The sequence below is a fragment of the Theropithecus gelada genome, chromosome 3 (genome assembly GCF_003255815.1).
Source record: "Theropithecus gelada isolate Dixy chromosome 3, Tgel_1.0, whole genome shotgun sequence".
NCBI lineage: Eukaryota > Metazoa > Chordata > Mammalia > Primates > Cercopithecidae > Theropithecus > Theropithecus gelada.
The window spans coordinates 25,020,885-25,033,901 of NC_037670.1; the positions used below are offsets into that span (position 1 = coordinate 25,020,885).

Consider the following 13,017-nt stretch of genomic DNA (forward strand, 5'->3'; position numbering starts at 1 on the left):
TCTCTGTCTCTCTCTCTCTCTCTCTCTCTCACTCACACACACACACACACACACACACACACACACACACACAGTGTCTCAGCCTTAGCTCTGAGCTACAGTCACACTGTTATAATTGCCCTCATTAAAAACACCTCTGTCATTTTAGACAGTCAAAGAGAAGTATATATCTGGCATGGTCTCAGTAGAAAGCCATGCTGTCTTTAGCTGAAACAGATGTGTGAGTATAAATGACACACACACACACCCCAAGCGAATTGCTGAGCCTTTATTTACTTCCCCAGGTGTGGCAGAGGGAATAAAGTTCAGACAGAAAATTAAATGCCCATTGCCCCTGAAAGTCAATGCCCTACCCGGGGAGTTTGTTAGGATTTAAACAAGACACTTAACGTTTTTTTCTTTTTTCAGCACCTGTGGACATGTTTTGCTCAAACATATCATCATGATTCCCCCGAATGTTCGATGTGTCTATGAATGCCTTTTATTAAATGTACAACAATACAACTTTAAGTCGAGTGCCTCCTAGAGCAAAATAGCATAGCTCTTCCAAGCAGTGCGTCTAAGTTCTGGAGCCCTTATATTCTGGAGCGGGGCTATGGAAATACAGGTGTGGGTTGCATAGTCACCAGCTGTTGACACTCTTGATAAGTAGTCCCCTGAGGGGCTGGCAGCCGTGAGTCTGGCTAACTTCAGGGAAATTTGCTTTGTTATTTTTGGCACAAATCTTAAAGGTCAATATTTGTCCTCAAAGAGCAAGAACAGGTTCTGACTCTGGGCCCCCACACAGTAGCCAAATGGAATAATGATTACAAACCTACACATGGACATTACACTTGAGTGTATTTATATGCCTCGTCTCATTTGTTCCTCAAACAGTCCTGTGAACCAGGCAGTGCAAATTCCACCTATCCCCACTTTAAAGATGAGAAAATTAGAGCTTCCAAGATTAATTAATGAGTAGGTAAGAAGTAGTAAAGCCATGACAAAAACCGTTCTAGACCCAGGCTTCCAAACACTTATACACATGCTCTCTTTCTCCCTGTCCCCGCCACTCTCTCTAAGAGCATCCAAGTGGGACAGACACAATAAACAAGAACAAAAAAGTTTCAGGCCAAAGTAAATGCTTTTCTCCCAACAAGTATGATTCCTGCATTTCTGATTTTCTTTTCATTTTGAAACAACATGAGATGATTACCTTGGATATAAAAACCCTCGGCTCCCCCAGGGAAAGACGTTTTTAACGCAAGTTCTTGAAGCAAACATATCTGTCTTTTTTCACTTTAAAATACCACCAATAGTCACAGCCTATCCGAGCATGTTCAGGTATCCTCTTCCTGTTGCTGACTTCCGCAGGGGTAAGGGATGGAGGACGGGGCAGAACACAGCAAGCAGCAGACCACTTCTGAAATGAGCACACCAGGAAACAGTAGCCCCAAAAAGTAAAATGACTTGTCCAGGTTCCTAGGGAGGTTTAGTGGTCAGGGCTTCTGGTCTACCACACACCGCCTCCCACCCATGACCTCCAGATGAGGCTCTTGAGATGGGGCTTTGGAATTTTCCAAAGCTTCCAGAGTCCCTCGATGCCATAACAAATTATGCAGTGTGACACATGGATGCGTTTGTGCACAAACACACCTAAAGATAAAACTCAGGAAAATGGTCAGAAAGAGCAGGGGAGCCAGCAGAGACTGGGTGGTACCCAGTGGAGTTTTTCAGGATGAATTTGCAGAGGACAAGAATGAAGTGGAACTTGAAGTATCTAGGCAGAGGGAATAGTGCTTGCCAAGGCAGGGAGGTAGAAGACAGTCGTGGGTTGCAGGGAGCTGGACCTAAGGTATGAGCGGAGAAGAAAGAGCCATCAGTCCAGGGGCCCTGGCTGAAAGCAAGGACTGCATTCTCACTTGCTGGAGGAGAACTGATCAAGCAGGGAGAGGCCACGTCAGGTTTGTGTTTTAGATAGATCCCCCGGAGCTATTTCATGATAAACCTTCCGGGTTGTAGGTGAGGTTCCAATCAGGTGGAGGCAATGTTAATAGTCTCCTAAGTAGAGTGCAGTGAGGGAAGACCAACTTTAAAGTATGCAAAATAGGCCAGGCATGGTGGCTCACGCCTGTAATCCCAGCACTTTGGGAGGCCGAGGTGGGCGGATCACGAGGTCAAGAGATCAAGACCAGCCTGACCAACTTGGTGAAACCTCATCTCTACTAAAAACACAAAAATTAGCTGGGTGTGGTGGTGTGCACCTGTAATCCCAGCTGCTCGGGAGGCTGAGGCAGGAGAATCACTTGAACCTGGGAGGCGGAGGTTGTAGTGAGCTGAGATCCTGCCACTGCACTCCAGCCTGGCGACAGAGCGAGACTCCATCTCAAAAAAAAAAAAAAAAAAAGCAAAATATATCAAGGAGTGAGGAAGGAGGAAGAAGTGGAGAGCAGGGGTTCCATGGAGAGGTCAGGGCAGGATATGCAAATCTGGGCATTGCCAGCCATTCATGGAAATTAGGGACATTGTTGTGAATGAGAATACTCAAAGAAAGAACATAGAAATGGCAAATCTAGGAAACTTCAACACCGCACTGGGACTGTTGTGTGAGGGATCTTGGCTAAATGGGCTTAGGTTTGATGGGCCTTGAGATTTCTGGGAGAGCAGAGGTTGTGGATAAGGGAAAGGGATCGGCTCCCTCTAAATCCTTTCCTGGCACATCACACTCTTCCCTGGGCTTCAGTTTCATCAACTGCATCAATATGGGGTTGGACTTGACAATCTCTAAAAGAATCACTTCCAATTTTAATATGCTATAATTCTAAATCTCTTCCCAGTAATGTAAATCCAACAACCAGGAAATTTGCTGTGAAGGAAACTCTTGGCTTTAGAATAAGGAGAATTTGCTTGGGACCGAGAATGAATGTAAATGCTTTATTGGATATACATGTTGTGTAACTGCAAACATCAACTTTCTGATAATGAGAGAAGGACATAAGGAGTTTAGAGACATCCAATAGAATAACTAAACTACTTACACGAAAACATATGTCATGATTTCCACCATAAGTTATGATATAGATGAGTCAGTCTGGGAGAGCTATATTTAGGATTTTAGGAGCCTCTCCCCACTTAATGTCAGAGGATTCCATTTAACTACAGGGAAGAGGAAATTGCTGGTCCAGGTGGTATTTGACATCTCTAGGACTAAGATATCCAGCACATCTGAACAAAAATAGCTGCAAGGACCACCCACCAGCAAGACCGGGGTCCAGAATGTGGCAGGGTCCTTAGGTCACAAGAGATGAAGTGGTCACACACACACACACACACACAAGAAAACAGACACACTAAACAGGGCTTGTTAAAAATATAATGCCTGGAATCTGGACGCCTATGGTTTGGGGTTGGGGGGTTCTTACCGCTGATGCCATCAGAGGAGGGTCAAGCTGAAGAGGTCTGTGATACAGAGTGAGGCCTGATGGAGCACAGAGCCAGAAAATGGAGAAGTCAAGTCACAGACCAGGACACAAGGAGAGCCAGTACGGCTAGACAGATCAACACAGCAGAACTGGGCTACGAGGAGAGCTGAGAGTCAATGACAGGACACACAGAGACAGAACAAGCTCTGGGACCAACTTCACTGAGTCCCTGCCATGGAACAGCTTTTCTGCCTGAATTGTTACAACCCACTGGGGTCGGCTGGTGAGCAGCCGCTGTGCACACTCGCATGAACCAGCATTGTGTGAGAGGCTCCTCTCTGCCTGTCTTATTCAGCTCCGTGACGTGACACTTAGCCTCTCTACTGGCGCACGCCATGCTGTTTCTCTGCATGTTGACATAACCCAAGTGGTAGGCTAAATATCATGGGCGAAATGCCACAGCAAGCAGGTTAGTAGATTACAACTCCGTAGCTCCTTCTGTTCTCAAGGGCAATTATTAGCTTAAGTAAGAGGTGGTGTGCTGATTTCGTTGTCATGAATACAGGGCTGTGGAAATCAAGAATACTTGCCATGTGCGAAGTTGTTTGTTGCCATTGAATCAAAGCATACCCTTCTAGTTTGGGAATAGTGTCATAGGGAGGACGAATAATGATCTTGCTATCCGTACTACAACACCCAAGCCATGACACATCAATTCGAGTGTTAGCCAAACTGCTAGACTATACTCAGCATTGTATCAGGGCCATGGGGAAAAGCAAATACCACCCTGGGCTTCTAAGCACTAAAATGTTGATGGCAGAGGGGCTGGAACACAACAATGTGAAACCATGAGTAAACTTCATAACTATGACATGGGGAAGAACACTACGCTTGTCCATAAACAAAAGGTCAGAGAAAGACAACAGTGCAAAATAACAAGATCATGTTGTCTGCCTGTTGATTTAGCAAAGATTAGGGGGTAAAAGTGCTAATAAGAAACTGAACACTTTTATACACTGTCAGGTACAACCTTTGTGGGGGACAATTGACCACTGTATGTCAGAATTTTTAATATTTAGACTTTTTGACCAAGCCATACCTCACCTTAGGATTTATCCTCAGAAAATAACTTGCACAGAACAAGTGCACAACCATATAAGGTCCAAGATGCTCATCCCAGTGTTTTATGAAGTGAAAAATTCTAAGTAAATTAAATGGGATCTGGTAAAGGAAATGATGATATAACCCATGATGAGCTATGCAGTCATTAAAAAATGACGACGTATTCTACCTTTATTGGCATAGAAAGATGCGTGATATGATGTTAAATGAAAACATTGCTTCATCACAAAATGTGTATAGTACAGATACTTATCTCTATGAGAATAGGATCATATTCCCATATCTGTAAATATGCACAGGTAAAGAAATAGGCCTAGAAAGCAGTCACCAAAATGTAACCATGATTTCCTCTGGGGGTGGCATTAGATTTATAATTTTCAGTTTTTTTCTGAAGTTTTAAAATAATGAACATTTTAGTTTCACAGAAAAACAAAGCTGCAAAAAAAGCATAATAACAGTGAACAATGTTTCAGTTACTACATGTGTTAGGAACACAAAGAAATTAAAGAAAGCCAGAGAACTGTGGAGAAATTAAAGAGAACTTTTCAGTAGAGATGACCAGTATTCTTAATAGCTCCAAGGTCATGTTTTAATTAGGACAGATTGAATTTCTGTATGTATTATTCTGGCTTTCAAACTCAGTGGGTTATAACCTATATCTCGGTTAAAACAAAATGTTTTCAGCACAAAGTAGATAAGGTTATAAACCCATCAAAGCTTACGACTTTTAAAAGGCTCCAGGAACCTAAAAAGTAAGACAAAGAAATATGTATAAAATCTATTTAGTTTTTTGGAAAGAAGAAACCAAATGACTACAAAAATATCAACTCCAAAAATACCAAGAAAGCTTCAATAGGGGAAAACAGAGAGGAAAAAAAAATTGGCATATGGATGTCAAAAATCCAGTGTCAAAGAGGTTTTGAAAACTGGTCGTGCGTCACCAATTATATATATCCAAGATCAGTGTGACAGACACTCATTTCCAAGAGCAATGGGAAGCTTTTTAATGCCCTAAAAATCTCTTTTCAGTGACTGACTGATAATATAACTATCATGTGGGGTTTTTATTCATTTAATTATCGGAAACCAAATTCTGACCTAGGAAAAAGAAGGAACAGAGATATAGCTGTAAATGGCAATTAGATCAATTCATATCTAAGACATGTTTTATAGACCATTGTCTTTTCTTCTCACCTCCAGGAAAAGCACAAAGAAGAAACTGCAACAATGGCCAAGCTGACAGAATCCATGAGTGAGTAGCTTCAAATTTATTATTTATTTTTTGTTTTGAATGGGAAAATGCGAAATCGCACAAAAGAGACATCCCGTGTGATGATCTGATTTGTCCTTCTCTTTCGCTTTTACGGGACCGAGATCTGTTTCACTCACACTGCCTCGTGTTGATGTTACTTTATGCATTATTCGGAGTTCATGTTGCTTGAGGTCAAATTCTGTGCTGAAACTGTTACCCACAGTATGGAGCTGAAGAACAAAAATAGATTTTATTTGTAACACTGCGCTGGGGATTAGGACCCACAGTAATTTCAAACCAACTTTTATGAGGTTTAGTCAAAGTCAGCTGAAGTTTTTTCTGGGCATCTATTCCATGGGCTGGATGATCTAAAGAGAGGAAAGAATGATAAATCATTGTTAAACCCTTCAGGTGTACTTCAGAAATTTCAGACAGAGCTATTAAAAAATGGAGTACTTGCAGTATAAATAGCTTGTGATGATTTAGGTTTTGAACATAGCGTTATAGTGCTCTTAAGCTAAATAAACAGGATACACAAAGCATTTTTTTTCATTACTTGTTCAGGTTTGTGTTACAATTTTATTATTTTTTTTTATTATACTTTAAGTTCTAGGGTACATGTGCACAATGTGCAGGTTTGTTACATATGTATACATGTGCCATGTTGGTGTGCTGCACCCATCAACTCGTCAGCACCCATCAACTCGTCATTTACATCAGATATAACTCCCAATGCCATCCCTCTCCCCTCCCCCCTCCCCACAATAGGCCCCAGTGATGTTTCCTTCCCATGTCCAAGTGATCTCATTGTTCAATTCCCATCTATGAGTGAGAACATGTGGTATTTGGTTTTCTGTTCTTGCGATAGTTTGCTGAGAATGATGGTTTCCAGCTGCATCCATGTCCCTACAAAGGACACGAACTCATCCTTTTTTATGGCTGCATAGTATTCCATGGTGTATATGTGCCACATTTTCTTAATCCAGTCTGTCACTGATGGACATTTGGGTTGATTCCAAGTCTTTGCTATTGTGAATAGTGCCGCAGTAAACATACCTGTGCATGTGTCTTTATAGCAGCATGATTTATCATCCTTTGGGTATATACCCAGTAATGGGATGGCTGGGTCAAATGGTATATCTAGTTCTAGATCCTTGAGGAATTGCCATATTGTTTTCCACAATGGTTGAACTAGTTTACAATCCCACCAACAGTGTAAAAGTGTTCCTATTTCTCCACATCCTCTCCAGCACCTGTTATTTCCTGATTTTTTAATGACTGCCATTCTAACTGGTATGAGATGGTATCTCATTGTGGTTTTGATTTGCATTTCTCTGATGGTAAGTGATGATGAGCTTTTTTACATGTGTCTATTGGCTGCATGAATGTCTTTTGAGAAATGTCTGTTCATATCCTTTGCCCACTTTTTGATGGGGTTGTTTGTTTTTTCTTGTAAATTTGTTTGAGTTCTTTTTTTTTTTTTTTTTTTTTTGAGACGGAGTCTTGCTCTGTGCCCCAGGCTGGAGTGCAGTGGCGCGATCTCGGCTCACTGCAAGCTCTGCCCCCCCGGGTTCACGCCATTCTCCTGCCTCAGCCTCCCAAGTAGCTGGGACTACAGGCGCCCACCACCTCGCCCGGCTAATTTTCTTGTATTTTTAGTAGAGACGGGGTTTCACCGTGTTAGCCAGGATGGTCTCGATCTCCTGACCTCGTGATCCGCCCGTCTCGGCCTCCCAAAGTGCTGGGATTACAGGCTTGAGCCACCGCGCCCGGCCTGTTTGAGTTCTTTGTAGGTTCTGGATATTAGCCCTTTGTCAGATGAGTAGATTGCAAAAATTTTCTCCCACTCTGTAGGTTGCCTGTTCACTCTGATGGTAGTTTCTTTTGCTGTGTAGAAGCTCTTTAGTTTAATTAGATCCCATTTGTCAATTTCGACTTTTGTTGCCGTTGCTTTTGGTGTTTTAGACATGAAGTCCTTGCCCATACCTATGTCCTGAATGGTATTACCTAGGTTTTCTTCTACAGTTTTTATGGTATTAGGTCTAACATTTAAGTCTCTAACCCATCTTGAATTAATTTTCGTATAAGGAGTAAGGAAATGATCCAGTTTCAGTTTTCTACTTATGGCTAGCCAATTTTCCCAGCACCATTTATTAAATAGGGAATCCTTTCCCCATTTCTTGTTTTTCTCAGGTTTGTCAAAGATCAGATGGCTGTAGATGTGTGGTATTATTTCTGAGGGCTCTGTTCTGTTCCATTGGTCTGTGTCTCTGTTTTGGTACCAGTACCATGCTGTTTTGGTTGCTGTAGCATTTTTTAAGAGGAAAGGGGGCTGGGCATGGTGGCTCATGCCTGTAATCCCAGCACTTTGGGAGGCCGAGGCGGGCAGATCACTTGAGGTCAGGAGTTCAAGATCAGCTTGGCTAATATGGTGAAACCCTGTCTCTACTAAAAATACAAAAATTAGCTGAGCATGGTGGCGCATGCCTGTAATCCCTATTATGGCTATTCGGAAGCTGAGGCAGGAGAATCACTTGAACCCAGGATGTAGAGGTTGCAGTGAGCCAAGATCATGCCACTGCACTCTAGCCTGGACAACAGAGCGAGACCAGGTCTCAAAATAAAAAAAGATAAAAATAAAAAAAGGAAAGTGGAATTTATTAGAATAAAGCCTTCTTCAAATGAGAAATGCAATTTTCTATATTGAAGTCTAATTATTAAAGACCATATGAGTATGAAATAAACCATCAAGGCATATTTTTTCCTTTGAAAAATGGAAATTTCTCCTGGTGATGGATTTCATATGGAAAGTTACAGTGGAGGCTTACAAACACTTCTCCATGAACACCTTTTTAAAATTGGCCAGCAAAAATTAACCATTAATGTTGCCCACATTTAACTGTGCATCTTCCTCCTCCACAAATCATGAGACTATTAAATAAAGGTGTTCCTCTGTAGCATAGTCAGTGAACCTTTATTCCGAAATATCCACCCATACCAAGAAAATATAACTTTAAAAAGTTATTTACATTGATTTCCTTTCATTCCTGACCCCAAACCTCTGTGTAATTTTACATAAGTCTTGAACACATGCTAATTTCACATTTCACTGTGATGAAAGGACTGGGTAAAGAATAAAATCCCTTCAGCACTGACACCCCTCTCCCCTGCTCTCATTTCTGTATCATCTCCTGCCCTGCTCTCTGCTCCGTCCTTTTTTTCTACCTGTAGTCTTGGAAACTGAAAATGTTAAAAGAATTTATAACTTGGTTTGAAGAACCCCAAACTGATTGTATTAGTCCATTCTTACACTGCTATAAAGAAATACCTGAGACTGGGTAATTGATAAAGGAAAGAGGTCTCATTAGCTCCACAGTTCCAGAGGCTGTACAGGAAGCATGGTGCTGGCATCCGATCAGCTTCTGGGGAGGCCCCAGGAAACTTACAATCATGGTGGAAGGCAAAGAGGGAGCAAGCATGTCACATGGCCAGAACAGAAGGAAGAGAGGGAGGGGTGGTTCCATACACTTTTAAACAACCAGATCTCTCGAGCACTCACTCACTATCACTAGAGCAGCACTGAAGGGGAAATCCGCCCCCATGATCGAATCATGTCTCTCCAGGCCCCACCTCCAACATTGGGGGTTACAATTCAATTTGCGTGGGGACACAGAACCAAATCATATGACTGGTTCTCTGTAAGTGAAAGCATCCTAAAGTGATGAAATGTGCTCTTCTCAGACCTGGAATGAAAGAGTGTGGCCAGTGCCATCACAAAATGGACCAGCCTGTATTGTCCAAATATGGAGTGGATCCGTGGGCCTTACTAACTAATTCACAATCCACAGCACATGAGCAGATTTCTTTCTAATCTTTAAGTCCAAATTCACCAACACGTTCTCTAAATGACAGGAGGATCAGTGGCTTAGAACCTAAGCATCATTGTCCATGAACTGAGTCTCAGGTGTCTGGGTGAATTAAATCAGATGGTGTTGTGCATAAGTTATGAAGCTAACAGTTTTCCCAAGGCTTCCGTTAGAAATTGATACTCTAGTTCAGTGAATATTATTTTTAACTCATCTGACTGAATTGTAAGGGTACTGTACTGATTAATATTTCTGATAAAGCTATTTTAATTTTTCCATTTATATTGGTTTCCAGATACATTTAAATAAGAGCTCTTCACCTGACTATTGATTTATTGGTTTTACATTTCAGGTTTGGCTGGACAGTATTTCTAATGATTTTGGTCTGTGAATCAACTGTCATAAGAGAATTCTATCAAAGTTGAATTTCAAATCCTTTGGTAGATGACTGGGTACACCCATTCTTCTAATGTGCTCTGTCATGATGAAAAAGATTGCATAAATGTTTCTCAATGCATAAGGAAATCTAAAAGTTGAGAACAGACCCTAGAATCATACCCAATGTCTGAGTTTATTGGTCCTTACAAAGATACAGGACATTATAAAATGTGTAAGATGTAAAGCAACTTCTATAGATGCTACAAAATGCTAATCATGTGGTCAACATACCAAACATTTCATTTAAATTAAACTCATGACTAATTAAATATACTACACAGTTATTTTACATAGAAGTCTACAATGAAATGCATAATTAGGTAAGGAGATTCTGTCAGTAGGCTGAGCAAAGAATTAACATATAATTGCCACACAATAAAATTGATAGGAACATAAACCATGGTCACACTCTGGAAGAAAAAAAAAAAAAAACAGAACCATGAATACCTAAAACACAATGCTATGAATGGGTTTCCAAAGCCAATAAACACTTTGCTTGTTAAACTGCCAAGCAAAAACCATCTGGTTACTAGAACATCTCTATGTTTAACTAGAACTGGAGAGAGATTCTTCTCTCATCACCCTGTGTGTCCACATGCTAGCAAATGGCTAGCCACATCAATGGCTAAGGAAATACCATAATGGGAAAGGAATGTCGTCTTCTTCTGGCGCAGGGAAGAGGTGCTATGTGCCATTTTTTTTCTGCTATGTGCCATTCATCAGCCACCTCCAAAAAGTCAACTTCAATCATTTTTTTAAGGGTAAGCAAGAGATAGATTTTAAATGTTTGATTAAGATTAACAAATTTTAAATGTTTGATCAAAACCAGATTTATTTTTGTGAGTAATTTGCTGTGAAAAAAATTACAGCAACTTTATTTAATAAATTAAAAATACTTTTAAAATATTTCATGTCACATTATTGAAATGAGGACGGGCCTGGTAAGGATAAGAAAAAAAAGGAGAAAGGAAGAAAATGTAGAAGAAGAGATAGAGAAACAACAAACACACACACAAAGAATAGAGAAAATATATGTACGGTACATGAGGAAAGCCCAAGAGAAGGGGGTATTAAGGAGGACTGAGACAGAATGACAAGGAGCAAAGACAAGACAGGTAGGCAAAGAGGAAGAGGAGGTAGGGAGAGCTTTCAACAGAGAGAGTTTCCATGGTGTCTAAAAATTAGCAAACTAAGAGTGGCAATTCACAGCCTGTGAACTTTCAACCTTCCAAAGGCTGACAATTTTTTTTAATCTTTATATATATACTTTAAGTTCTGGGATACATGTGCAGAATGTGCAGGTTTGTTACATAGGTACACACATGCCATAGTGGTTTGCTGCACCCATCAACCCATCATCTACATTAGGTATTTCTCCTAATGTTATCCGTCCCCCAGCCCCCCACCCCCGACAGGCCCTGGTGTGTGATGTCCCTCCCTGTGTCCATGTGTTCTCATTGTTCAGCTCCCACTTATGAGTGAGAACATGTGGTGTTTGGTTTTCTGTTCCTGTGTTAGTTTGCTGAGGATGGTGGTTTCTAGCCTCATCCAGGTCCCTGCAAAGGACATGAACTCATCCTTTTTATGGCTGCATAGTAATCCATGGTGTATATGTGCCACATTTTCTTTATCCAGTCTATCATTGGTGGGCATTTGGGTTGGTTCCAAGTCTTTGCTATTGTGAACAGTGCCATAATAAACATGCATGTGCATGTGTCTTTATAGTAGAATGATTTGTAATTCTTTGGGTATATACCCAGTAATGGGATTGCTGGGTCAAATGGTATTTCTGGTTCTAGATCCTTGAGGAATCACCACACTGGCTTCCACAGTGGCTGAACTAATTTATACTCCTACCAACAGTGTAAAAGTGTTCCCATTTCTCCACATCCTCTCCAGCATCTGTTGTTTCCTGACTTTTTAATGATCACCATTCTGACTGGCGTGAGATAGTATCTCATTGTGGTTTTGATTTGCATTTCTCTAATGACCATTGATGATGAGCATTTTTTCATGTTTATTGGCTGCATAAATGTCTTCCTTTGAGAAGTGTCTGTTCATATCCTTCGCCCACTTTTTGATGGGGTTGTTTTTTTCTTGTAAATTTGTTTAAGTTGTTTGTAGATTCTGGATATTAGCCCTTTGTCGGATGGATAGATTGCATCAAAAAGTGGACTGCCAATTTTTTAACGCTACCCTTTGAAATGTTAATCTCTATTTGCATCTTCACAACAGATATTTTCAGACTTAGACTACAAGAAGCCCTATTCCAAATGGGGCAACTAGAAAGCCCACACTGGAGGGTTAGAGTTGGGGTTAGGGTTAGGGTGACTCTCAGCTTGCTCACTGGTAACCAGCACTTTGCCACTACACCCACTGACTGAAATGAAACTGAAAGCTCAATTCTAGTGGAGGCTCCCAATGTTGTCTAAAAACAGGCATGCAGAGGCCCAAACCATGCCATCATCAGAGGTGGCACAACCTAGTAGACTCTGTCCTGGCCTCTCAGATGATGACAAATTGGAGATGACCAGAGGCAGGCAAATAGCCCAAGAGCTCTGAATCGTGGTCTGCATGGAAATCTTTGCAGGCTGTTCTTACATACATTTCCAAAGGTAATTTTCTTTGTGGTCATTGCCTGCTGACACAGCACTGCCCTCCAACCTTGGAGGTCCTGGGAATGCGTCAAATACAGCACAGGAAGTCTTGACACATGGTTTCATTGATAATTTAAATTGCAATCAGATATCTTGTCTTGTGCATGGAGTTGGAGTTGCAAGAGTTGAACAGGCAGTGGACTTGGCCCTGATGTCTCCTCCTGACTGCAGGATCCCTTCCCTAGGACCACCCCACCCCCCACCTCAGGGTTCTGCTGGCAAGCTGGAGTCACATTTCTGTCCCCTTCTCCGCATCAGTTGTGTGTCTGCCGTGCATTGCT

At 41.4% G+C, this 13,017-nt stretch overlaps 1 protein-coding gene across 2 annotated transcripts in view; it reads left to right on the plus strand.

Annotated features, from left to right (window-relative positions):
- The window catches only part of KCNJ6 (potassium voltage-gated channel subfamily J member 6), a 304,560-nt gene that overhangs the window by 75,963 nt on the left and 215,580 nt on the right, over positions 1–13,017 (plus strand). For both annotated transcript variants that reach the window (XM_025379782.1, XM_025379783.1), the window contains exon 2: positions 5,724–5,775. In XM_025379782.1, the coding sequence (XP_025235567.1) occupies positions 5,751–5,775 (25 nt within the window). In that variant the 5' untranslated portion in view covers positions 5,724–5,750. The remainder of the gene's footprint in view (positions 1–5,723; positions 5,776–13,017) is intronic.